This window comes from Neomonachus schauinslandi, chromosome 16, assembly GCF_002201575.2.
Source record: "Neomonachus schauinslandi chromosome 16, ASM220157v2, whole genome shotgun sequence".
In the NCBI taxonomy this organism is placed as follows: domain Eukaryota; kingdom Metazoa; phylum Chordata; class Mammalia; order Carnivora; family Phocidae; genus Neomonachus; species Neomonachus schauinslandi.
Window position 1 is genome coordinate 8,300,220 of NC_058418.1, and position 26,539 is coordinate 8,326,758.

At 56.6% G+C, this 26,539-nt stretch overlaps 2 protein-coding genes across 2 annotated transcripts in view; one reads left to right on the top strand and one right to left on the bottom strand.

Annotated features, from left to right (window-relative positions):
• The first annotated feature begins 1,790 nt into the window (after positions 1 to 1,790).
• On the top strand, positions 1,791 to 12,597 carry MEIS3 (Meis homeobox 3). The gene is made up of 13 exons (XM_021681199.2): positions 1,791 to 1,879; positions 3,583 to 3,764; positions 3,955 to 4,114; positions 4,210 to 4,260; positions 5,245 to 5,295; positions 5,476 to 5,625; positions 8,093 to 8,204; positions 8,391 to 8,539; positions 9,352 to 9,428; positions 9,646 to 9,704; positions 9,812 to 9,895; positions 10,504 to 10,566; positions 12,381 to 12,597. The coding sequence occupies exons 1-12, from the start codon at positions 1,868 to 1,870 to the stop codon at positions 10,551 to 10,553; spliced, it is 1,137 nt and encodes a 378-aa protein (XP_021536874.1). The 5' UTR covers positions 1,791 to 1,867; the 3' UTR covers positions 10,554 to 10,566; positions 12,381 to 12,597.
• A 7,262-nt stretch (positions 12,598 to 19,859) lies between these two features.
• Positions 19,860 to 26,539, bottom strand: part of DHX34 (DExH-box helicase 34) — a 29,379-nt gene continuing 22,699 nt past the window's right edge. Inside the window, exons 13-17 of the mRNA XM_021681198.2 lie at positions 26,058 to 26,164; positions 23,833 to 24,117; positions 22,946 to 23,122; positions 22,636 to 22,774; positions 19,860 to 22,180 (exon numbers count right to left, since the gene is read on the bottom strand). Of these exons, the coding sequence (XP_021536873.1) occupies positions 22,047 to 22,180; positions 22,636 to 22,774; positions 22,946 to 23,122; positions 23,833 to 24,117; positions 26,058 to 26,164 (842 nt within the window). The 3' untranslated portion in view covers positions 19,860 to 22,046. The remainder of the gene's footprint in view (positions 22,181 to 22,635; positions 22,775 to 22,945; positions 23,123 to 23,832; positions 24,118 to 26,057; positions 26,165 to 26,539) is intronic.

The window sequence follows — 26,539 nt, forward strand, 5'->3', positions numbered from 1 at the left end:
TGTTCTGCTTCCGGTGATCTTCGCTCAGGAGTCCACATGGCTCCCTCCCTCGCTTTCTTCAGGTCTCTGCTCAGATGTCACCTCCTCTGAGGGCCTTCCCTGTCTAGCTTATATCAACTCCTCTGTCCTTGTTCTGCTTTGCTTCAGAGCACTTGTCGTCTCCAGGCATTATTTTATACTTACACACTTACTTACTGGTCTGCTCTCTCCTCAACCATCCCCAGTAGAACGTGAGTGCCAGGAGGCCAGGAAGTTTGTCTTTTCTCCCTGATATGTCTCCAGGACACCGCCCCGCACACAGTCAGAGCTCAATATTAACTTTTGTTGCAGAACCCTCCTACGTCTCATTGGAACACCAGTTGCAAAGGCTGTCTGGGTCCCAGATCCTCCAGGAACCAGATAAAAACCGCGGACCGGCTCCCAGACAGATATGCGAGCAGGTGGGTACATGATTTACCCTCAACCTTGCAGATTCCAGAAACTGCCCAAACTGAGGGCAGGGGAGACCCTTGTGAAAGGCAGGGGTCAAAACGGGGCAGAGGGACAGAGGGACACCTCCAGGCCTGCACACCTGTGCAACCCCCCATGCGCATGCACACACGGCCCTCCCACACACACCATGCATGGGCTGACGCTCTGACGACTGAGGTCCGGATTCTGTGTGTACGAACTCAGGCAGACACACAGCCCCAGGAGTCACCATATGCAGAGACAGCTACAGCCCTGCAAACACAGGCACATCCCCAGGCATTGCCCCACCACCAGACACACACACACACACACACACAGATGGCTTCAGACACAGGCACATGAGCATCCTTGGCTCCCAGGGGAGGGAAGTTAGGGGGCCCAGAGCAAGAACAGAAACTAAAATATGGGGTTTGGTTACTTCCAGCCTTCAGTTCTCTCCTCTGTCTGCACGTTTGTCTCCTAGAGACAGACAGACAGACAGAGACAAAGAGAGAGAGAGACAAAGAGACAGAGAGACAAAGAGGGAACGACATGGAGAGAAAGGGAGCGGGAGGCTCCGCGGCTGGGGAGCGGGGGCGGGCCGGGCGGACAGAGACCTGTGGCGGCCGGCGGGCGGGAGGCAGAGGAGGCCCGGGCCGGGTGCGGGGAGAGGGCGGCGCGGACAGGGGCAGCCGGGGTGGGGACCCGGGGAGACCCCGACACAAAGGCCGCCCCTAGGGCGGCGGCGGGGGGGAGGGGGGGAGAAGGGAGGGGGGGAGAGGAGGGAGGGGCCGCCCGCCCCGCCCGCGGCCCAGCCACCGGCGGACAGTGGGTTAAGCATCTCGATGTGGAACTTCCGGATGTGACCACAGAGAGAGGGAGAGACCGGGAGAGACCGGGAGAGACCGGGAGGCGGGGAGACACCAAGCCATCCAGCCGCCGGCAGCCGTCCGGCCCGCCGCCGCCGGGACCCCGCGCGGGGAGCCCCCCGCCCCCCCCCCCGCCCCCCCCGTGCCCCGCGCCCCCCGGCCCCACGCCCGCGCCCCCTCCCAGTCTCCCTCCACCCCCGGTCTCCCCAGTCTCCCGGTCCATCGTCCTCGGGCCGCCCCGATCCTCCCGGGACCCCGGGAGGGGGAAGGACCGGGGGCCCGACCCCCCGCTCACCCCCGCCCCCGCCGGCATGAGCCCCTCGTCCTGACCCCCGCGGGGGGAGGGTGCCGGGGGTCCATGCACGCAACCTCCGCGCTGCCCGGCGCCAGCCACTGACGGCGGCGGGGGTGGGGGGGCCGGTCCCCCGGTCTCCTGCCCCACCCCCTGGCGTCCGCACCGCGGCCCGTCGGGGGCCGCTGCCCCGGGCTGCGCCCGCCCCGCCGGCCAGGCCCTGGAGGGACCCGGGAGCTGCCGCCGGCATCAGCCCATGGCCCGGAGGGTAGGTCTGAGGGCGGGCACCCCGTGCCCCAGCCCGGCCGCGCACCCGTCCCTCCGTCGCCCACCCCCCGCCCCCCGCCCCACTCCGGCGCCCCGGCCCCCGTCAGCCCGTCCCGCCCTCTCCTCCATCTCTTTCTCTGCCTCCCCTCTCTGCCCCCGGTCTCCCGTCTCTGCTCCGGGTCTCCCCCTCTCTCCACCCCTGGGTCTCCTCCTCTCTCTATCCCCGGGTCTCCCCTGTCTCTGCTCCGGGTCTCCCCCTCCCTCCACCCCTGGGTCTCCTGCTCCATCTCAGGTCCTTTCTCCTACCCCCTCCTTCCTCTTCTGCCCTCCCCAGTCCTCCTCCCCGGTCTACTTTTGTTCCAAGTCCTCCTGAGGGTTAGGGGTGGGGACAGTACTGGGAGGGGAGGGAGGGTCTCACCAGGCTGGGCCGAGGGATTCTCTCTTCTATGGTCCTGGGGATAGGGAGATCAGAGTTCAGGCGAGGAGGTGAGTATGCACCTTTGGGGGTGCAGGGGTGTGGGAACATGGCAGGCTGTGAGGACCCCATTGCACATCCTCGCAGGGAACAGTTGGATTCAACTTCGGGGCTCGGGAGAAGTTAGGAGAGGAGGAAGAGAAAGAGACGGAGAGAGGGACATACACACACAGAGCCATCGGCGCACACCCGTCAGGGGCAGGGGCCAGCGACCCATGGCGGGAATGCCTGCATCCTTCTGTTTGAGTCTCTTGGCTTCTTTGAGCCTGTTTCCTCAAGCCCAAGGAGAGGGTTTAGCCTGGGTGGTTTAAGGCCCCTCTGGCCTCCCCAGTGTGCATGCTTTTGTGATGACAGTGGTTCGCTTTGGGGCTAATCACACAAGTGGGTTGTGCGGTTGTGCGGGGTTCCACTTCGGTTCAACAAGTGTTTATGGAATGTGTGCCAGGCGCTGTGCTACCTGCCTTATTCATTCATTCATTCACACATGTGCTAAATGCCTCATTCATTCATTCAACGACTCATTCCTTCATTGCTGTGTCTGGTGTTTGGCTCTGTGTGTGTGTGTATGTGTGTGTGGAGGGGTGGATTCACATGGTGAGTGGGGTGTGACAAGTTGTTAAATATGTACAGTCAGATGGACATATTTGACAACTGTGGGATGAAATTGAAGGGGGGGTGACAGTGTAGATTTACATTTATGCATAAATGATGCGCTGCTTTTGTGGGAAGTGTCCATGAGTGAGCATCTCTCTCTCTCTCGCTCCTGTATCTTCTCTTCTCCATCCCTCTCTTTCCTATCCTCTGTCTCTCTCTTGTATCTTGCTCCTAGTCTCTATCTGAATCTCTCCATGGCTCTCTCCCCTCTCCCCCTCCCCTCCTCATTCTGGGAGGAGTTGGGAGTTACCATCAGCTGATCCTTGACCCCCACCTTGATCCTCAGACCTGAGACCTGGGTCAGTCTGTCTCCTCTGGACCCTTCTGCCCACACATCAAGAATCTCTGATGGAACATTTTTCACAGGCCAGGGGTATAAGAGAAGACCATGGGACAGGGCTCTCAGACCCACCCAGAGAGCTCCATGGGACGTCCGCGGTCTAAAGGTGGCAGGGTTCAGACACGGGGAACGAAAGGGCTGGTTCTGGGGGGCAGGGAGGGGCATCTCCTGGATGCCAGGGTAGGGAGGTTTCCTGATGCCTCCCTGGGGCTCTCCCCCTCTTGCCTCCCCCCAGTATGATGAGCTGGCCCACTACCCAGGCATCGTGGACAGCACCGCAGCCCTGGCTGGCTTTTCGGAGGCAGTGCCCTCGACACCGAGAGCCCCCGGGCCCTATGGCCCCCACCGGCCTCCCCAGCCCCAGCCCCCGGGCTTGGACAGTGATGGCCTGAGGAGGGAGAAGGATGAGATCTACGGGTGAGTGGGGACAGGACTGAAGGTTCCATGGGGTCTTGGGATTTGGGCCCCTTTCTCTGTCTCTCTGACACGCTTGCTCTGTCTTCATCTCTCCATCTCTTCCCTTGGGTCTTCTGTCCCTCTCCCAGGTGCTCCATACTCCACACGTCCCCTGCTTTCCCTCATGAACCTTCTCTCCTGCTTCCCCCAGACACCCGCTCTTCCCACTGCTGGCCCTGGTCTTTGAGAAATGTGAATTGGCCACGTGCTCGCCCCGGGATGGGGCCGGGGCTGGGCTGGGCACACCTCCAGGTGGTGATGTATGCTCCTCTGATTCCTTCAACGAGGACATCGCTGCCTTTGCCAAGCAGGTGGGCACCCCCATCTGCTGTGTGCCAGAACAGCCAGAGAGGAGGGGTGGGCTGAAGACAGGGCGCCCCCTCCCTGGTCTCTCTCTTCCTCCCAGGTCCGCTCTGAGAGGCCCCTCTTCTCCTCCAACCCGGAGCTGGACAATCTGGTGAGACCTGCGCCCTCCCCAGTGCTCCTTCCTCCGCAGGGGTCTCCTGTCCCACCCTCCATAGCCCTGGGGTTGGTTGTGGGAGCAGAGAAGAGATCACCTGACCCACTTGATCAAACAGTGATAATTGTGGCCCATTTGCAATGAGTATAGCCTAGAGTTTGAGAATGGGGACTAATGGCCTGAGTTCAAATCCAAGCTCTGCCACTCACTAGTTCTGTGAACCAGGACAAGTAGCTGAATCTCCCTGTGCCTCGGTTTCCTCATCTGTAGCTAGGAACAATTCCTATCTCATAGGGCTGTTGTGAGGATATAATGAGCTAACAAGAGTCAAGCACTTAGAACAACATGCCTGGCACAGAACAGGGACTCAGTAGACGCTAGCTGTTCTATCAGCCAGGACAACAGAGCCCATGCCAAGATGAGTGCAGGGACAAAGCGCAAAGGAGAGAGGAGAGGGAGAGGGAAGGAGAAATACCCTGGCTTCTCCCTTATTTTTGTTTTCCAGCTCCCGCCAGGGCTTCCTATTGGCTGACCCTTTTGACAAAGGACTCTGGGAAATGTAGTTTACAGTCAGAGGGTGGGAAATGGAGCAAGGGGCAAGCAGGCAAAGGATGGAATATTTTTATTATAGCAGACCTTCATTCACTCCTCTTGCGATGGATCCTTTCCTGTCTCTTCCACCTCTTGCTCCTCTTTCTCTGTCTCTCTCTGACATTCCATCTTCCCTTAATTCTGGGTCTCTGTGTCTGTTCCCTGTTGCTCTCTGCCCCTGTGGTTCTGTCCCTCTCTGCCTGTCCTCTGTCTTTGCCATTCTATCTCACTCTTTCTGTTCCTCTCTCTCCTTTTTTCTCCTTTCTCTTCCTCCTCCTCCTCTTGTCCTTCTCCCTCTTTCTCCCTCTTTCCCTCTCTTTCCCTCCCTCCTCCTCTCCCTCCATCCCTCCCTCTCTCCCCTGCTCTGTCTCTTCCTGTCTCCATTTTCAGATGATACAGGCCATTCAGGTGCTCCGCTTCCACCTGCTGGAGCTGGAGAAGGTGAGTGCTTCTCACTTCCCCTCACACCCTTGCTTGCCCTCCACCCCTCCCCTTCTCCCCACTTCCACCCCTCCTTCAGGCCCTCTGCCCACTGGAGTTGGAGCAGAATGCTGCCCCCATCCCTGTACACCCCAGCCCTGGCCCCCGGGTGGCCCCCCCAGTACCCCGGTGCCCCCTCAGGTCCACGACCTGTGCGACAACTTCTGTCACCGCTACATCACCTGCCTCAAGGGAAAGATGCCCATCGACCTGGTCATCGAGGATCGGGATGGCGGCTGCAGGGAGGACCTCGAGGACTACCCGGCCTCCTGCCCCAGCCTCCCGGATCAGGTGGGCCGGGGAAGGGGCACCAGGCATCACCCCGCAACCAAATCCGCGAGCAGACACGGCCGGGCTGCAGCGTGAGGGCGCGCACACACACCCCGCAGCCTCAGCCAGACACGCCTGACCACTGGGCATGCGCCAACGACGCAACAGCTGCGCATACCGGGACTCAGCTGGATGGCAGCGCATGCGCACACACGCACACACGTAGGCGCAGCTGCACGCACAGAGCCTCAGACACAGCCACGCACGCTCAGTTACAGCCGTTCTCCCTCGCAGCTGGATGAGAGCGTATACCCCCTACTCAAGCACACACATCCCAGCTGCAGAGCAGCGTCATGCGCCGCACAGCCTGACCGAGACCCGCACTTCTAGAGCACGCCCAGCCACACAACAGTCACACCGGTGGAGACGGAGCCAAACGGCCCAGATCCTGCCGCACAGACTTGGACAGCGCCGCACTTAGACCCAGAGCTGCACGAGCACAGGGCCTGTGCTCACTCAGACGTGAGCCACCCTCACCGCGTGACAGCCCCTAGCCCCAGGTGCAGATGGATTCGTTTTGTTGGCAGCCCCATAACAGCCGCGCGGAGCCTGACCCGGGCCACCCCTGCCCCAGATACAGGCACATGGCCGTACCCCGACACAGACTCGGGCCGGCTGCGCACAGCAGTCACAGACGGGCCTCGGGGACCCTCGGCCCCACAGCGCACAATCTGCACATGCGCAGCAAGAGCCCCACTCAGAGGCATCGCCGTATTCTGCATTTTCAGGCAGCCTCCGATACACACCATGGCAATCCTCCAGCCCAGTGTAGACACAAAGCCACCGGCGTGGTAACCACACACACCGTCTCACAAAGAAGACAACCCAGCCCTGGAACACCAGACACAGACTTAGAACACTGTGGTCTCGTGATGGTCACATACAGCCATCTGGCCATCTCAGAGAGGGACACAGGCGTGGGCACACTGACACTTGCCACACAACAATCCCAAGACAGCTTCGGGCACACTGCTGTGGACGCTCACGCACAGCGTCCCATCAGAGCCAGCGCTAGAAGAGCTGGAGGCGACCCTTGCAGCCAAGCTCAAAAGCCTTCGGACTGATGGTTCCGCAGTTCGCTCGCCCTTCCATCATGCAATCAAACACACAATTCCACACAGACATACCACACCTGGAGAAACCTTCTCAGCTGTGGCATCTCCAGCCCGGCCCCTGCAGGATAGATGATGCACCCGCAATGGGCCATGTTGGGGGGTGGGGGTGGGGAGGGCTGCTTACAAAGCAACAGGCAGGGTTGAGGGTAATCAATAGGGCAGGTGGGGCACCCTGGGGTTCAACAAGAGCTGAACCCCCCCAGTCTGCCTCCCAACAATTGAGCTGAACCTGAAACTGAATGACAAAGGGCGTTGATGAAGTGTGTACAGGTAGGTCAGCCTCCAGGACACGGAACTGGGGCCGAGGGCAGATCCAATGCATTGTCCAGTTCTTCAAAGTGTGTCGGAGTCTGCATAAAGAAAGCACAGCCTGAACTCCCCCGATCTGCAATTCAGAGACACCTCCCTCCCTGTCGCTGAAAACTGAAAGTTGTTTTTTATCCCCCGTAAGTTTAGTGCAAACTCATTTGGCAGCAAAGTCTGACCTGAACTAATGAGAGGCTATTTATAGACTTTATTTATTCCACTTAGTTAAATATTCATCCATCTTGCTGCAGAAATGTTAATGAGTTTGATGAGGAGGTTAAGCCCCAGACCCTGCTGGGGGTGTTATGAAATACACAGTGTGTGCACGAATTTACTGTCTACACATGCGAAGAGTTCTAGGGGCGCCCAGCTGGCTCAGGCGGTAGAGCATGCAACTCTTGATCTTGGGGTCGTGAGTTGGAGATTACTTTTAAAAATAAATTTAAAAAAAAATGTGGAAAGTTCTGAATTCTGAAACACTGCTGGTCCCCAAGGATTTCAGATAAGCTGTCATGGATCTGTATAAGCTCATTTTTTTTTTTAAGATTTTATTTATTTATTTGAGAGAGAGAATGAGAGACAGAGAGCATGAGAGGGAGGAAGGTCAGAGGGAGAAGCAGACTCCCTGCCGAGCAGGGAGCCCGATGCGGGACTCGATCCCGGGACTCCAGGATCATGACCTGAGCCGAAGGCAGTCGCTTAACCAACTGAGCCACCCAGGCGCCCCTGTATAAGCTCATTTTTATAGGGCGATTGCTATGTGTCTTTATGTGAATGAACTCACTGAGTCCTTTCCACGCTCTGTGAGGTAGGGAGAGTTGTCCTGTTTTCCAGTTGAGGAAACGAAGGCACAGAGAATTGAAGCAACTTGCCCAAGGTCACACAGCCAGGAAAGAGGCAGGGACAGGCTTTACACTCAGGTGTCCCAGCTCCAGAGCCCATGGTCTCCGCCACTACGCTATAGAGCACCCAAGCCTTGGCACTGACCTCTAGCTCTTGTTTTCCAGAATAATACATGGATTAGAGACCATGAGGACAGCGGGTCTGTACATTTGGGGACCCCGGGTCCATCCAGTGGGGGCCTAGCCTCCCAGAGTGGGGACAACTCCAGTGACCAAGGTAAGACGCCTGGGAGGTGGAGGGGAAATGTGGGAGTTGGTCTGAGGATTGAAGTTAAACAGCAAGTAGGACTTCCAGAGGCGCAAGGATGACAGAGGTGTGGAGCAGTCTCTTGGGTGAGGGTTCTGGGTCCCTCTGGTCCCCTCGCTCACTGCCCACAAGCACAGCATGCCTGTCCTCCCTCAGGAGACGGACTAGACACAAGCGTGGCCTCTCCCAGTTCCGGGGGAGAGGACGAGGAGCTGGACCAGGAGCGACGGCGGAATAAGAAGAGGGGGATCTTCCCCAAGGTGGCTACCAATATCATGAGAGCCTGGCTGTTCCAGCACCTCTCGGTGAGAGCCCTGGAGCCCGGGTGCAGGGTAGGCATAGAGAGAGAAGGAGAAGGATGGTCACACAGAGACTGAGGCCGTGAGAGAGACCCAGTGATGGGAGACTGCGGCATGGGGGAGATACTGAGGGCGAATCTCAAGGGGAGGCGGTTAACAAGAGCAAGCATCCGTGAGCGCTAGCTGCGTGCCAGGTGCCGCTAGGGCTCTGAACTCACTCAGTCCTGCCCCCAACCCACCACCCATTCACATCCCGCCCCCTCCACAATCATCACCAAACAGAGCCTATGAGGATGGGGCTGTGAGGAGCTCCATTTTGCAGGTGAGGAGCCCAGAGGTCTCCTAGCCAGAAGTGTGTTCAGATGCAGGCAGTTTGGCCTTATCCAGTGCAGCATGCTGCCTCGTGGAGGGAGCCGGGAAAATACAGGAAGAGAGTCAGGGAGAGACTGAGTCACAGAGGGACAGAGACCGGGACAGAGAGAGACATGCACCAGGACCCTGACAGAGACTCAGACAGGGCCCCATGCTGGGCTTTGCCTCCTTTCTGGTGTTGGAGCCCCCACCCCGAGCTTCGGTCTCCCTAATGAGAGCTGGCCAATTAGCCTCTAATGGCTGGAAGAGGCGGGGGCGCCCACAGGCATAATTGCCCGAAGCTTGGCTCCGCTTCCCTCCACTGGGCTCTGGGGGAGCCTAGAGCAGCTCCGAAGAGCTGGCTCTCCCGGCCCTGCCCCAGCCTGGGCTCACCATCCTCATGGGGCCAGGCCTTGGGGACCAGATGGCTGCTGGGCAGGCAGGGTGACTCTTGCTGGTGGCCACAGCACCCATACCCCTCGGAGGAGCAGAAGAAACAGCTGGCGCAGGACACAGGGCTCACCATCTTGCAAGTCAACAACTGGTGAGTGACCCAGGAGGTTTGTGCGGGTCCGTGGGCCAGCCCGGGGTGGGAGGCCGGGCGCTGTCCGCGGTGCTGAAGGAGGCCCCGCAGCCCCTGGGAGCCTCTCCTCTCCCCTCCCCATCCCCGTCCTCTCTTTCCAGCTGTCTCCGTGTGTTCATTTCTGCCTCTCTCCTACTCCCTCTTTACACCCTGCTCGGTTTCCATAACCCCCTCCCAGGTTCATTAACGCCCGGAGACGCATCGTGCAACCAATGATCGATCAATCCAACCGCACAGGTACGGGGAGAAGGTGGAGAGAGAGGGCCTAATGTTCCCTGGGGAGTATCAAAGCTGGGACCCACATATCCTGGGGCTCAGCCTGCACCCCTCAACCTCCCTCCCAGGTCAGAGTGCAGTCTTCAGCCCAGAGGGCCAGCCAATGGGGGGCTACTCGGAAGCTCAGCCGCACATGACTGTCAGACCTCCAGGTAAGTCCCCGCCCCTTAACTAAGCCATGCCCCCAACACACCAGGCCCCTCCTCTTAATGGAGATGTCCCACCTTCTGGGATTAAGTTTATAAATAATGCAGTACTTCATTTGCATAACAGCGGAGTGGGAGAGGCAATTGCAGATTTCCTGGTGCTTCTTTCCAGGCCCTGCCCATCCATTGGAAGGTTCTACTTTTCCTTAAAGGAGTAGTACCTTTTTTTTTTTAAGATTTTATTTACTTATTTATTTTATTTGAGAGAGAGCGCAACACACACACACACACACACACACACACACACACGAGCTGGGTGGAGGTGGGGTAGGGGTGGAGCAGCAGAGGGAGAGGGACAAACAGACCCTGTGCTGAGCGTAGAGCACAACGCGGGGCTCAGTCTCAGGACCCTGAGATCAGGACCTGAGCTGAAACCAAGAATCAGAGGCTCAACCGACTGAGCCACCCGGGCATCCCAGGACTAGTACTTTCTTAAATGATGACTCAGTCTGTCCTGATAGAGGGATCCCCTGGGGAAGGAGCAGGTGGGAGAGATTTAGGGGCATATGGGGATGTCTGGTGAAGACTCACAATCTTCCTCTTTTGTCTTCCAGGGTCGATGGGAATGAGTTTGAACTTAGAAGGAGAGTGGCATTATCTATAGATTCAGGACAAGTGTGAGTGTCCACTGTCTAGGGGTTCTGGGTTGGGGTTGTGTGGCTCTCAAACCTTGGTAAGACCTCCAGATTCCAATATTGGGCTCACCCAGAGCAGGGTCAGCATGGGTCCCTGAACTGAGGGTTCTCCAAGGCTTACTGGGGAGATGATTCATCCATCCATCCATCTGCTCATTCATCTGTCTATATGTTTATCCATCCATCAATCATCAACCTACCTACTATCCATCCAGACAAATGTCCACTCACTATCCATTCATCCATCCACCTCCACCCTGATCCACCCACCAACACATCCACCCACTTATCCACGCATTCACTCACCTACCTACCTACCTACCCCTGATCCATCCACGCATGCATTTACTACCTGTCATCCATCAGAAAATACATCAGCCCACTCATATGTCCACCTCCATACATTCACCCACCCACCTACAAACCCATTCATCCACACACCTACCCATTCATACATCTCCAGCATATTGAGCAGCCTCACATAGGGTCCTGCTCTTGAGAAGATTTGGGCTTTTGAGGAAGTGGACATCAGGAAAGAATGACAGAGCAACAGCTGAAACAATAAAACACAGCTGGCTCAGAGGAGAGAGACATCACCTATCTCTGAGATATCAGGAAAGACTTCATAGAGGAAGTGACTTCGGGGTAGGACACTGAAGGATGAATAGGAGTTCACTGGGTAGAAGTGGGGGGCAAAGGAGTAGGGTACATTCTTTTACTCTCCCATGTCTTAAGGCTTTAGAGCATCTTCTCACTTAGTCTTAATAAAAACCCCAAGAGGGAGAAAATATTATTTTCATGTTACAGTTGAGAAAATTGACGCTCAGAAAGAAGAGTTCACTTGTGCAGGTTCACTCAGCTCAGAAAAGCAGAAGGAATAGCATGTGCAAAGACCCAGGGTTGAGAGGCTGCCTGGAAATTCTACAACACAAATCAGATCTTGACTCTCTCTGGATTAAAACTCTTCTGTGCCTTCCTAGTGCCCTCTAGATGCAGTCCAGAGTCTTTAGTTTAGCACCTCTTCATTCCTTCATTCATTTAATGCACATTCGCTGAGCACTTCTGTGCCTGGCCCTGTGCTGGCTGGTACTTGGGACATAGCAGTGACCATGACAGCCCAGCCTTGCCCTCACAGGGCCCACTGTCCAGCAGGGGAGACAGACCTGTCTTCAGACAGTGATGACCCAAAGTGAGCAGGGCTGGGATGAGGGAACCCAGGAACTGGAGGAGCCCAGAGGGGGCATCAGACCCAGGCTGGGGGCATTCAGGGAAGACTTCCTGGAAGAGGGAACTTGGGAGCTGAGACCAGGAGAATGGAAGGAGTGAGGCAGGAAAGGAGGGAAATAGCATATGCAAAGGCCCAGTGCACTTAGCAGACTCATGGCTATGAGACAGCAGCCCGCCCCCATCACCACTGCCTACACACCAATGAGGGGGAAGGAGGACTGGGCTGGGCTGGCGCCAGCAGGATGGGTGGGGGAGTAATGAACTTGGGGCCAACAGAAAGGCTGGGAGATGGGAGTGGAGACCTAGGAGGGCTTAGGCATGGAGCCTGGGAAGGAGAGATGGACATGTTTGTCCGGAGCCTGGCAGGTCAGTGGGGGTCTCAGCTCTGGCCCGACCAACCGAGGACAGGTGTGGCCTGGTCTGAGTGTCAGAGGACCTCATCTCTCTCTCTGACACCTCTCTTTCTATTCTGCTTCCCTCCCTCCCTCTGCATTCCTCTCACTATGGGGCTGATGTGGGGCCAGACCCCTCCCCACTTCCTGACGTGGCCTCTCGTCCCCTCTCCACAGACCCCAGCCTCTGGACTGTGACCACCAGGCTCACACCTGGTTCTGGTCCCCACCTGGCCCCCTGACTTCAGGACCCCACCTCCTAAGGCCCCCAATGCAATGCCTACCTCCCTGGGGCCCCACTGGGACATGGGGGCCTGAGCGCCCGCTCGAGGGTCTCTCAAGGATAAAGACAAGGCCCCCATACCCTGCGCCCCGCTTCTGCCCTCACCTCTGCCTGGAACCCAAGCTGAGATCCCGGGCCTGGGTCTTCAGAAGATGGTGGCTGGGGGTCCCCCGCCTCCAGGCCAGAGAAGGGACTGGCGGTGGGCTGGGGAGGTCAGGGAAGGAGGGTCAGCCGGATCCGACATTTGGAAGAGGTCCCCTTGTCCTCCCAGCCCACTCCCCACCCCTTCTCTCCCCTACCTCCCTTCATGGAAGTCTTCTACCTTTTTTTTTTAATGATAAAGTCTTAAAAACAAAAAGGCACCAATCTGAGTTCTTGTGTCTCTTTCGAGATTCAAATTCTCATCAATTTGAAGCTCATGAATCACCAATTATAATAATAATTGATACTCTTTTTTTTTTAAAGATTTTACTTATTTATTTGTCAGAGAGAGAGAGAAACAGAGAGCAAGAGCACAAGCAGGGGAAATGGGCAGAGGGAGAAGCAGGCTTCCCGCTGAGCAGGGAGCCTGATGCGGGGCTCGATCCCAGGACCCAGGGATCATGACCTGAGCTGAAGGCGGCCGCTTTACCAACTGAGCCACCCAGCCGTCCCAATAATTGGTACTCTTAATCCTCACTGTCCTCAGGCACTCTATATCAATTAGCTATTGCTGTGTAACAAGCCACTCCAAAGCTTTGTGGTTCAAATGCCAACTATTTTTTAGCTCATTATTCTATGGGCTAAAATACTAGGGCTAATAATTCTACGGGCTAAAATTCTATGGGCTAATCTACTAGGCTCTGCTGGGCAGTTCTTGTAACTTCAACAGGGTTCTGCTGTGTATCTGTGGCCTCTTGAGGCCCCAGCTCAGGTCTGACCTGGTTATCTCAGCTGCATTATCTTGGCCACAAATCTCAAGGCCAGCCCAGATTCAAGGGAGGAGACATAGACTCCACCCCTTACAGGCTGGGGATGGGGGGGCTGCAAACTCACAGCACAAGAGATGGGGACACGGGGAGGGATGAAGAAAAACGGCCACTTTTGCATTAATCTCCCACACTGCGGCTCGCAGTCCCAAGGGACACAAACACAGTTACCCAGGGCTGTCCTTGGAAACATTCATGTGTGGCCAACAGACCAGCAGACTGCCCAGCAGAGAGGTCATGAACCCAGACTCCAGCCCAACATGCCCGGGGTTCAAATCCCCGCTTTGCTCCCTACCAGCTCCGTGATCCTCACTTGGACTGAGCAGACCCGCGCTTGGACGCATGAGACCCTCAGAGCCCACCTCCAAACACCACTCACTGACCTACTCATCTTCGTTTTTTTAAGATTTTATTATAGAGAGAAAGAGAGCATGCGCGTGAGGGTGGGGTTAGGGGAGGGGCAGGGGCGGGGCAGAGGGAGAGGGAGAGGCATAAGCAGACTCTGCACCGACTCTGGGTGCTGGATCGGACGACCCTGAGATCCTGACCTGAGCCAAATCAAGAGTCTGAGGCTCCACCAACCGCGCCACCTAGGCACCCCTCACATACACACCTTCTAAGATACAGCAGCCTCTGGACCCTCATAATGCAAACACGGAAACTGAGGCCCTGTTAGGCCTGTGACCCACAGAGGCCTTTACCCTCCCCAACGAAGTGCACGTGGATCTAACCTCCCTCGTGGGAGCCTCAGCTGCTGCCAACTCCAGGGTCTGCCGATTCGGCTGTTTTGTTCCCAAGACGCCGTGGAGCTCAGTGCAAACTGTAAGTTACTTGGGTTTGGACCCTTGTTTGTGGCAAATAGCTCAGTCTTCCTTCTGCGCCTCCGTCCTGGCCGCTCCCTTTGCCCTGGATCACCTTCCCCAGCTCAGAATCCCCTCGGCAAAGATGCAGGAGCAGCCCAATCAAAGCACCCCTCTTCTGTCTGCCGCTCCTTTATTGCCCCATCCCTTTTCCTCCTAACGTCCCCTCCCTGGAATTCTCTCTGTCACTAATTCGCCTGTTTCCTTATTGGCTTGAACCTCAGCCCTGCCAGCACGCGGCGCGCAGCAGGTGCCCAGGGGACAACAGGTGGAGGGCAGAGGAAACGGGGCAGCTGAGCCTCATTCACTCAGGCCACAGGTGTCTCCAGGGTCCGCACTCTGCTCTCCGGGCTCATCCGTGAGCAAGGCGAAGACCCCTGTCCTCAGGAGCTGGCGTCCTAGTGTGGGGGACCCCCACAAAGGGCTGAGCAAACGAGCACATGGTTTATACTGCGAGGTGACAGGAGGTTGTAAATAATAGAGCGGCGTGGGGGTGGGAGTTACCTGCTGCGTTCTAGGAGCTCTGTACCTACCCACCTGGTACGCCCTTACCACTAAGGAAGTGCGATGGCTGTCCCCATTTCCCAGATGAGGAAACCGAGGGCCAGAGAGGTGAACTTGAGCCCACCCAGGGCCACACAGCTGGAGAGTTTGGATCTCCATTCAAACCGGCAGCCTGGCACCTCTGAAGCCCGCGTGCTAAGCACTCCGCCCGCGCGCCCTTTTATTTAAAAAAATAGAATTCTAAGAGTCTGATTTTGAAAGGGCCTAACATGAACTATTCTTCTCTGTGTTAGCTATGATTTTGGTGACGAGGATTCGTGTTTATTTCCCGCCAAACTCCGCAGGACTGAAGTGGCATGGATGAGTGATAGCAGGAAGGACTTCCCGGCCCTCCTTTGAGCGCAGGTCGGGGAGGGCCCTGGGGAGGGGGCGGGGCCGGGCCGAGGTCGGCTGCGGGGGGTTGAGAGGGGTAGGCCGGTGCATTCCTGAGGGCGCTGCCTGTTGGGGGGATGGGGGAACCCGGGACACGGGCGAGTGGGGGAGAGGCAGCTCCCCTCCCGCTTCCCCCTCCACCTGCTCGGTGACCGTAAATGCCTCTCGCTGAATCCTCTCTAATTAAACCAATTGGATGTGCCACCGGGGAGGAGGGAAATTGGGCGGGAGGTTAATTGTAACTAAAAATACCTCCCCCGTTTCCTGGGGTGAGGAAGCAGCGGCCGCCGCGGGTTCGGGCCCTGGGAGGTGGGGACCCCTCCGGGTCTGCGGGGCCGGGGGGCGGGGCCTGGCGGGCTGGGGCGGGGGGCGGTCGGCGCGGAGCGTGTTCGCGGCTGAGCTTGTCTCCGCCCAGCGCCCGCGTGTCCCCGACAAATGCCCGGGTCCCCGGCTGCGTCTGTCACGTCGTGCCTCCGTCCAGCTCGTGTGTTTGCGACTATGAGATTCTGGCCGTCGCTACCTGAGTCGGGGGGATTGTGTGGCAAAGCGGGTCATCTTTATAACTGGGGGCCTCCTTGAACGAGTCCACGGCGGTGTCTCTCTGCGTGTAGCTTTGTAGGCTCTTGGGAGCTCTGTTTCCAGGACAGCGAGACTCTGGGTCATTTCAGCTCGGGTGCCGGTGAATGTGGGGCAGGCAGTGAGCCCGGGCTCCCTCCAGAGGGCGCTGGGGAGCCATGCAAGGCGGTTTTGTTTGTAACCGCTTTATTGAGATGTAATTCACTACCTTAAAACCCTCCCATTTAAAGTGTGCAGTTCGATGGCTCCAGTCTATTCAGAGTTGTGCTGCCATCACCATAATCAACTGTAGAACATTTTCATTACCCCAAGAAAGAAACCTTCTACCCCTCAACAGCCACTCCCCCGCCACCCCAACTCCCAACCTCGGGCAGCTATGATCCACTTTCTGGGTCTATGGATTTGCCTGCTCTGGGCATTTCATAGAAATGAAATCATACACTATAGGGTTTTTTTTTTTTTTTTTAAGATTTATTTTAGAAAGAGGGAAGGGGCAGAGGGGGAGAGTTTCAAGCCGACTCCATGCTGAGTGCTGATCCCGATGCAGATTGACCTCACAACTCTGAGATCAGGGCCTGAGCTGAAGCGCACCCCCACTATATGGTCTTTTGTGTCTGGCTTCTTTCACTCAGCATAGAATTTTCAAGGTTCCTTCATGTTGTAGTGTGTCTCGATGCTTCGTTCCTTTTTATGGCGGGATATTATTCCATTGTCTCGGAAGGATTTTGAGCAGAGAAAGGACAGAGTCTTCTGTGTGCTTTGTGCTGAGCGGCCACGCAGAGGGTGGATTACGGGGGAGGGGGATGATAGGAGTTGGGTTGTGTCCCGCAAAAAGATATACTGAAGTCCTAATTCCAGGACCTATGAATGTGAATTTATTTGGTGATAGGATCTTGGCAGATGAGCCAGTTAAAATGAGGTCATAGGGTGAAAGAAATTAAAAAATCAAGCATTGACTTGGGGGAAATATTCACTACACACATGACAAATTTATATATATGTGTATATATATATATATACACACACATATATATAAAGGACTATATATATTATATAAATATATAAACTGTATATATATATATATTTTTAAAGATTTTATTTTTTGACAGAGAGAGACACAGCAAGAGAGGGAACACAAGCAGGGAGAGTGGGAGAGGGAGAAGCAAGCTTCCTGCCCAGCAGAGAACCCGATGTGGGGCTCGATCCCAGGACTCTGGGATCATGACCCGAGCCGAAGGCAGACGCTTAACGACTGAGACACCAGGCGCCCCTCAACCGTATATATATTTTTAAAAAATTTATTATTACGTAAACTCTACACCCAACCTGGGGCTCGAACTCCCGACCCCAAGATCAAGAGCTACATGCTCTACCAACTGAGCCAGCAGGCTCCCTGTAAACTGTATATGTAATATAAAGAACTCTTTCAAATCAGGAAGACAACTCCTTTATAAGAGTCAAAATAAATTAAGAAAAGTAGATAAACAGGGGCGCCTGGGTGGCTCAGTCGTTAAGCGTCTGCCTTTGGCTCGGGTCGTGATCCCAGAGTCCTGGGATCGAGCCCCGCGACGGGCTTCCTGCTCTGCGGGAAGCCTGCTTCTCCTTCTCCCACTCCCCCTGCTTGTGTTCCCTCTCTCACTGTGTCTCTGTCAAATAAATAAATAAAATCTTAAAAAAAAGAAAAGTAGATAAACAAATGGCTAATAAGCCCATGAAAAGATACTCGACATCATTAGGCATCGTGGAAATGCAAGTACAATTGCAATAAATATTACAGTATCATTAGCATGGCTAATCAAAGGTCTTATGCATGGCATACATTAGTAAAACGACTCTGGAAGGCCATTGCAAAGAATCTACTAACACTGAACCCCTGTGTGTCCCGTGAGCCAGCAGCTCCAGCCCTGGGCACGTACTCCACAGAAAGGCACAGATGGGTTCACCCAAAGCCACACGGACTGTGTGTCCATAGCGGCATTATTATTGTAGCTGGAACCCAGCCAACTGCCCATCAACAAAAGAACAGATTAAAGTGTGATGAATTCATTCAACAGAATGAATAAACCACAGCTCCACGCAACAGGATAGCAAAAGAAGCCAGGCATGGGAGACCACATTCTTATGAGGTTCTAGAACGGGCAACGCTAGGCGATGGTGTGAGGGGTCAGAGTGCTGGTCGCCCTGGGGGCCCGGGCTGGCCATAGTTTGTTTCTGTCTGCATGCTGGTGGCCAGGCGTGTTTTGTGTCCTGGGGAAATTCACCAGGCCCTTACGCTTCAAGAGAAAGTTTTACAACGTTGTTGAGTGAGTGCACACACACTTTGCATCTTGAAAGATGCTGCGAAATTGAAGTGCGAATTCCCCTCAGGGTGGCTGGAGGTGCCCCTCTCCTCACATCCTCGCCAGCAGGGAGCATCCTCCATCTTTTTAATTTGGGCCAATCTGTTGGGTGAAAAGGGAGGTGTCCGGGAGCTTTATTTCATGCAGTTGTGAGAATGGCCAGACTACAGCCCCACCTGGAGTTTTTGTGCACGTTTCAGAGCAGACCTATTTCCCCGGGGGGCTGACGGGTAATATGAACTTCTCAATTCGGACGAATGCCCTGGTGGCCATATCTGCGCGTTAAGAGTTTTCTCCCTTCTTCTGGCAGTTTCCTTCAGACTCACGCCCTAGCATGTTTTATTGGGCCTGAACCCAGGGCATGCTTGAGTCTTTTTGGCAGATACTGGAGAGCTTCCGTTTTTAGCACCTCCCTACCCGTGTGCATGGGCACACACACAAATAAAAAGAACTCTGTTTCATGCCAGTGGGACATTAATTTATGTTTTAACCTGAAAAAGGGGGAAAGCAGGAACAGTCCGATAAGCTGTAATGTTCTTAGGAGACTTGGCTGGACAGTGGGTGGGAGAAGCTCTGAGGTTAGTTTCTCCCATAAGCCATTTATTTCTCTATTTTTAATGCCATGGGTCAGGGAAGGCATTTTCAGAGGTCGTAACGGGAGAGAGATTTGACTACTAAAAAACTTAAAAATGTTGAGTGAAGTCACCATAAAGCCAAAAGACAAGCAGCAAACTGAGAGAAATGTTTATAACATCTATGATGCTTAAGATCCAGAATATATAAAGAGCTACTACAGACCAATAACAAAATGACAAAGAGTCTAGGATTTGAGCCGACAGAAGAGGAAATACAAATGGCCCAGGATATGCAAAGATGCTTGGGCTTGCTGGCGATCAGGGAAAATAAAAAATGTAAGTCACCACAGCCTGTACAGAGGACAGGTAGGCTAATCTATCAAATGACCTATTAAAATGTACCTTCCTTTGGACCAGTGATTCTACCTCCAGAGATTTATCCTACAGATACATATCTGGAAATGATCCACGTGTAAGGATTTTCATGCCAGCTATATTCGTAGGAGCAAAAGATTTGAAACCGCTTAAGCGTCTCTCCAAACGGGCCTGGTTAAATAAATGTTCGGCCCATCCAGGTAATGGGCCACTATACAGCCAGGCACAACGAGGAGCCAGCTCTGTATCAATACAAGACGATCTCCCAGAACAGTGCCCGGCACACAGTAGGCCCCACTGAGTGTTTGCTACTGTACCAAAATGCACGGTGTCCCTTGTAAGTTGGACAGAAATGCAGGTGGTTAAAAAGGAGGGGAAACTTGCAGTCTGTGCCAAAGACTCATCAGAAATGCTCTGTGGGTGTGTGCGTCTAAGTGTAACGTGTTACTTTTTTTTTTCCCACGGGTGTTTTATTAGTTTTGGGTATACAGTGTAATGATGCCACCATTCTGTACATCACCCAGTGCTCATCAGGACAAGTGTGCTCCTTCATCCCTGTCACCCATATGCAAAGGAATATTACTCAGCCATAAAAAGGAATGAAATCTTGCCATTTGCAAGGACATGTTTGGAGCTAGAGGGTATAATGCTTAGTGAAATAAGCCGGTCAGAGAAAGACAAATACCATATGATCTCACTCGTGTGTGGACTTTAAGAAACAAAATAAACGAGCAAAGGCAGAAAAAGAGGAACCAAGAAACAGATTCTTCTAGAGAACACACTGAGGGTTGCAGGGGTGGTGGTTGGTGAAACGGGGTGGGGATGAAGGAGACACTCATAGATGCTCTCACCTTTTGCCCGACGAATTGCACTCTTGGGAACGTGCCCTAAGGAAACGGCCCGAAGTTTGGGGAGAGGCATCGTGCAGAGGCAGGGGGACCAGACCAGAATGGAAGGAAGCCGGTCATGGCCCCGGGCAGGCCCGGCCACTAACCGAGGGGACAGGCGCGCCGGTAGTAACCGGGCCGTGTTTATGTGCAGATGCCTTGTGGACGGAAGCAAACAGGACCCGCCGCCGTCCGTGCGGCGCTCATCAAACACACGGGCGCCCAGAGTCTCTCGGGTGCGGGGAATTCCGGGGGATTCTTTTCCCTTCTTACTATTTCCAGCTTCTCCGAATTTCCCATCATGGAGAAAGTCTTTTCAAAAATGGCAATTCAGAAGCGGAGACCCCTCGATGCACACAAAGGTGTCCACTGTCGCGCTGTTTGGAAAATTAAGAGAGACCGAAGCAGCCCAGAGACGCAAGAGCAGGACACGGGTATTTACAAGTGGGTTGTCTCCACAACACTTGGGCCGTTTCACCGCCATTTGTAAAGAGTCCGCTTTCGGAAGAACGTGTAGCGAGCTGGGGAAACACTTAGGATCTGTCTCCGAGAACTGCTCCACCGGCCAAGGGCGCCACACGACCTTGACCAGTGCGTACGAGTCTGGAGACGCATGCGCAGAGAAAGGCGCTGGAGGCTGCGCCCGGGAAGGCCGGTCGCGGTGGATTCTTCTTCCATCGCGTTTCTGCACCTTCTCCATTTCCGCCCGTGTTGCTCAGGGCAGGGGGACCCCGGGTGGGCCCGGCTGACCCCCCTCACCTCTGGCGGCGTAGGCTGGAGGCGGCGCCCCCCGCAGCCGGACTCTGGCCGCGGAGCAGGTTCCGGCAGGCGGACCCCTCCAGAGACGGGGTGGGGGGCGGGTTTGCAGAAGACACCCCAGGGTCCCGGCCGGGCGTTCCTGCACCCAGCGGTCCCGGCGTTGGCCTCCAAGGGTTCTGTGCTGTCGTCCTGGGGGTCGCTCCTGAGGGCCCGGCCCAGAGCCCGCCGCTCCAGCCTCCCGGGCTGTCGTCAGCCGCCCATCCCCGTAGTAACCCCCTTCCTGGTTAAAACCCCTGCCGTGGCTTCTATTTAGGCTCTGATCCCTGCCCCCACACAACCATGCATTGCTCTCAGACTCAGGGGGAAAAAAATACGACGGCTTTCCAAGAGTTCCATTTGAAAATAGTGGGGCTGTGTTCATTGGTCAGAGAGAAAAACGGTAGAGCAGAGAGGTCGAGGGGTTTACCCGAGGCCCCAGGGTGTTGAAATTTGTCCGATATGCTTTGTTTTTAATATGGTGAATCCCACTGACTGGTCTTCAAACGTTAAACCAACACGGTTCCTAGAACAAACCCCACTTGGCCATGATGGACTTACTGCCGTTTTTACAGACCCGGGAATAGGCCTGGCTAAACTTTTGGTGAGGACTTTGCGTCTGTGTTTACACAGGATACTGCAGTGGGCTCTTGTCTGGGCCTTAGTGCGATGCTGACGTCATAGTTCTCTCTCCCTTCTGGAGCCAGCTTTGGGAACCTGCATCCTTCGCTTTTCTCTTTCAATGGAGCCGTGGGATTTGCCAGCATCCAGGGTTCACGGGGTTTCCCCGCGGTTCTCATGTGTGCGGCGGGGTCGGGCTGGGGGGTCGGAGGGGACAAGCGAGAACTGCCAAGGACCGTGTCAGATGTGGGCCCCCACCGACCGGGCCGCCCCCACCCCCCAGTTCTCGAAGCGACTCATGCAGACGGACAACGCAGGTCTCCCTAGTCTGAGGAAAAGCAGGGCCCGTGAGGACAGACGCAGGAGAGAGCAGCAGCGGGGGAAGGGTCCTCTGCCTGGGATCTGAAGTCCCTGCTGGCCCCCATCTGCCCCGCAGCGCCCCGGATGCCGGGAGTCGGACCGCGGGGAGGGCCGGCGTGCGGCGGTGGCAGGCTCCCGGGGCCCAGGCCGCGTAGGAGACTTTACTCACACACTCCTCCCCCCTCCTTGCGGGGCTGGGCCCAGGCTGCGGGCTCGGGCGGGAGTCCTGGGCCCGGCCCTGGTGCCCGGCGGGGGCGATAGGCGGGGCTCACAGGTGCCGCCCCCGGTGCCGCAGCACGTCCGTGGGCGTGAACAGGAAGTCCTCCCCGCAGACCTCGCAGTGGTAGGGCCGCTGCAGGGCAGACACCTTCGGGAGGGGCTCGGGGGTGGCTTTCTCAGCCCCTAGGAGAGAGGAGACGTGAGGCTGGGGGGGGGAGGGGGCTCAGGCTTTCTCCTGGCCCCGGGCTCTCCCTCCTCTGGGAAGCCTTCCTGGATTCACACATGCACACAGGCAAGTCTTTACTCTGTGTCTCTTGTGTCTCTGTCACCCCCTGGGACACCCACTGCTGCCTCCCGGACCAGCCCTGGCGGGAGGTGTGCGGTGCATGCCCGGGGTGACAATGGGGGTGTGTGGCCGAGACAGAGAAAAGAACACCAGACACAGCGAAATGAGAAAGAGGGGACGTTCTGGGCCCTCCCATCCCCGGCTCCTGGTCTCTGTGACAAAGCCTGATGTGGCTCCAACCGGGGTTGTCCTCAGTCCCCAGGTGTCGAGCGGATGAACGCCCAGACTCGCAGGAAACCACCGCGGGAGGGGCGGGCGGACACAGTGCCCCAGCCTGCCCCCACATTCTTACCTGGGGGGCTGTCCTGCGGGGCCTCAGGGCACGTGTTCTCATGGGCCATGCGCTCCAAGGGCGTCAGGGGCATGTGCAGGCCACAGTGGGGGCAGGTCCAGAAGGTGCGGAGACAGTCGCTGTACAGGTCCGTGTCGCTCTGGGGCAGGAAGGCTGCATCAGGACGTGGCCCCGTCCCAGAACCCCTCGGGGTTGGGAGGCCCCATGCTGAAACCACGTCTTTGCACTAAGATGAGACGTGGCTGGTGGGGAGCTCAGATCCCATCTTCAGGGGCAGGGGGGTGATGGGTCAAGGGGGGTCCATGCTTACCGCGAGGCAGTTGTAGGTGAGGAAGTCAGTGACTGCGTAGCCCCCTTTAGTGGGGTGGGGGGAGAGGGGAGAACTGCCAAAGAGGCCGGGGAGACTGGGGGCAGTGGTGATGGTCTGGGGTCCCACATATAGGTTCTGGACTTCAAGCCCTGTGAGCCGCCGGAGGCTGTAGGGAACCTGGGGAAGGAAGGACAGGAAAGGAGAGATGGACTCAGGGAGACACTGTTGGGGCACCTGGATGGTTCAGTAAGAGGGCCAATTGCTTAAGTCAATCACAACAGTCTCAGACACTGGCTACCACAGGCTTGTCTAACACATGCCCTGGTGCCCCTTCTCTGCTCCCTGTCACCTGGGGGACCACAACCAGACCTGCCACCGGGCCACCTTGCCCATCCTCACCCAGCACGTTGGTCCGATCCCCCTGCCCTGGCTCCCTGGACCCACTGCTCCAGGAAATCACTCTGGTGCACACCCTTCTCTGCGCCCCATCCACACGCAGTAGAATCAGGAGCAATTCCCAACTCCCCGCTGACAAGGTGGGGAACTGATCTTCCCCTGTGCCCTCCGTGAACGGATGGCTACTTACAGCTTCCTTCTCCAGCCTGCCCGCCCTTAACTCTTACTGAGGGTAGCTCACACAGCGCATGCAGTGGGTGCTCAATAAATGCATGTTGAACTGGTGGGGAGGGGCCCGCAGGGGCTAATGGCTCGGTCTATGGAGCTGGGCTCCCGGGGTCAAATCCTTGCTCTGCCCCTCCCCTGCTGTGTGACCTTGGGCTTGTCCTCGGCCTGTCTGGTTTGCAAACCCCCACAAGGAGCTGGAAGCCAGGCCTTCTGGACTCCGAAGCCCCGTGGCGGGTGGTCCCCCTGGCCCAGGCGGCACGTACCTTGGACGCCGCAAACTGCAGCAGGTCCCTGCTCAGGTCGGCCACCTCCTTGTGGTCCACTGGAGCCGCCTCCTCCTCTTGATCCACCTCTGGCCACCGCCGCTGGGCCTCACGGGCCAGCTGCCGGTCCAGGGCGCTTTCCCAGTGGGCCCGGAGCCGCACGGAAGCTGCCAGAAGGCGGACAGCGCTCTCACTCTCCGCAAGCTGGAGCTCCAGCCAGCCGTCGGCCACCAGGCGCGAGCAGTCCCCATTGGTGTCCAGGGACCGGCTGAAGAGCAGGAGGGACTGGAAGAGAGGGGACAGGAGGTCGACGGTGGGTGTGCGGGGCAGGAGGCCAGCTCAGACCCCTGCCCACCCTTCATTCCTCTCCCCACTTGTCCGTGGACCCCATGTGTCCACCTCCCATTAAACACCTACTGCACCCCCCCCCCCCCCGTGTGCCAGGCCCCCTTCCAGCCTCGGCTGCAAACGAGGGTCCCTGCCCCCACAGAACAAACTCGGTACTTGGAGAGAGAGACCAACCGAGGTTAAAGCGTAAACTGTACTAGGTTCTAAGAAGTCAGGGTCATCCTCCCATGCCACCACAGGGCTGAGCTGACACACACACATGCTCTGTCAACACCTCCTCGTTCGGCATCCCTCCCATTTGTACATGTCACTACCTATGCTTTACCCTCAAAATGTACAAACAAGAACTGAACACTAGTTGACGGACAGATGCTGAGGGCCCTGACTCCAGCCCGTTTACTTTAAAATGCGTCGGGAAATGGAAAAAACCCCGGCTATTGGAGCGGACTCATGGGGGGACACGGACGGATCTGCTCCGCCTGCTGTTCTTTTGTGTGTGTGAGAAACGCCCCATCAGACCGCAAGCATGCGGCGGCGAAGCTCCGCTCTGGATCTTTGCTTCCTCAGCGAAGTCCAACCGGCGCCGCCCCGCTGCCCCGCAACCCCGCTCTGCTCCTTTCTAGCGCTGCTGGGGGAACCTGGCATCCTCGCCCGTTTCTTGGTGTTTCTGTCTACATCTGCCTCCCCCACGCCTCTGGGCGCCCCAGGGACGTGGGCCGTGTTGGGATTCCGGTCGCGACCGCATCCCCAGCACCAAGATCAGGAAGCGGCGCCTAATGCCAGGCAGCTGCTCGGTTTGAGTGAAGCCGAACCGAGCAGGTTCGAGTCAGCATTCCGGGCGCAGGCGGAGAGCAAGGCGCCGGCAAAATCTCCGGAGGCTCAGGGAGCCCGCGGGCTTTCTCCCTTCCCTCTGCATTCCCCGGGGTTGAAGCGAGGGGGCCTGGTTACGGGGACCCCCAGCTGACAGGCAGAGGAGCCATGAGGTGTGGCGTGGGGCCCCGGAGCTCTGGCTGGGTCCCCTGCTCACTGTGCGGCTCAGACAAGCGACATGCCCCCGGAGCCTCCTGGCGGCGTGCGGAACTCACGGGGTGGGGTAGCTAATGTCGGCAGGACTCTCTCCCTTCCTGGCTCCAGACACATACCCCGATCTATCCGCAACCCAAGCGTGTCCTCGGCCTCCACCCGCGGCCAGCCACCACCCTCTCCTTCCCAGATGACTGCAGTCGCCTCCTTGCTGGGCTCCTGCTACTGCCCCACATCGGACCCTGTTCCAGCTCTGCTCAAACCCTCCAGGGGGTGGGGGGTTCCAGCCTCTCCAACCTCATCTCTCTGACACCACTCGTCCCTTCACCACCTCTGGTCCAACTGTTCCCTGGGCACGGTGGGCATGTGTGTGCCTCAGGGCCTTTGCACTTGCTGTTCCAAGACACTCTTCTCCCTACGTATTCTGTGGCTCTTTCCCTCCCTCCTTCCCTTGTTCCATTGCACCTTCTCGATGAGGCCCAAACTCTGATCACTTCATATTACAACCTGTTCCCTACCCTCACCGCCCCCCCAACCCCCTTACCCTATTCATTTTCCCCAAATATTCCTCATCCGCTAACATATCACAGGGCACTGCTTTACTGTCCTTATTACCATCCTCCCCAGCTGGACGTGAGCTCTGGGACAGCGGGAACCGGGTCTGGTCTTATTCACTGCCTGCAACAGGTCCGGGGCACACAGCAGGTGCTCAGCAAGTGCTTACGGAATGCAGACATGAATGCAGAGCCAGCAGCCAGCTGGGGGAGGGCAGTTCTTCGGGCCCACCCCGGCCTCCTGCCCCGGGGACACAGTTGTCAGACCTGCGAGTCGGGCTGCGCGGGGCTGGGACCCACCTGCAAAGCGGGGACACGGACGCAGTTCACCAGGTAGGGTTTGTTGGTCTCCAGCAGGGAGACGAAGGCGAGGAGCTGGTGCTTGCTGCTCATCTTGTCCTTGTCATCTGAAACAGTCCACAGGGCAGCTCAGGGCACCCCGCCACCCGATCTCCTACCCTCAGCAGCCCCTGCGCTGGTCTGTCCCCACAAGGGCTGCCAGCCCCCAGGGCCATTTACACACGTTAAGAAATACTGCTACTTTCGTTAGGTGCGATAGCGTTCTCGTAGTGCAAAAAAAAAGTCCTTATTTTTACACTTCTAAATGACAGGACATCTGGGACCTGATCCCAGCAAAAAGGAGAAAAACATGAGGTGACGGAAGACACGGGGTGGCAGGAAGCTGGGTGAGGGTACCAAGGGCTCATCCCATTCTCTGCTTGGATGGGGTCTGGGATTTTTCAAAATGAAAAAATAAAGGGAAAAACAATGTAACAGGAAGA

Excerpts from the sequence above, each read along its gene's own strand:
- MEIS3 (XM_021681199.2), top strand. Across the intron at positions 5,296-5,475 it reads ACCTGCTGGAGCTGGAGAAG|GTCCACGACCTGTGCGACAA; the intron begins GTGAGTGCTTCT and ends GTGCCCCCTCAG. Across the intron at positions 5,626-8,092 it reads GCCCCAGCCTCCCGGATCAG|AATAATACATGGATTAGAGA; the intron begins GTGGGCCGGGGA and ends CTTGTTTTCCAG.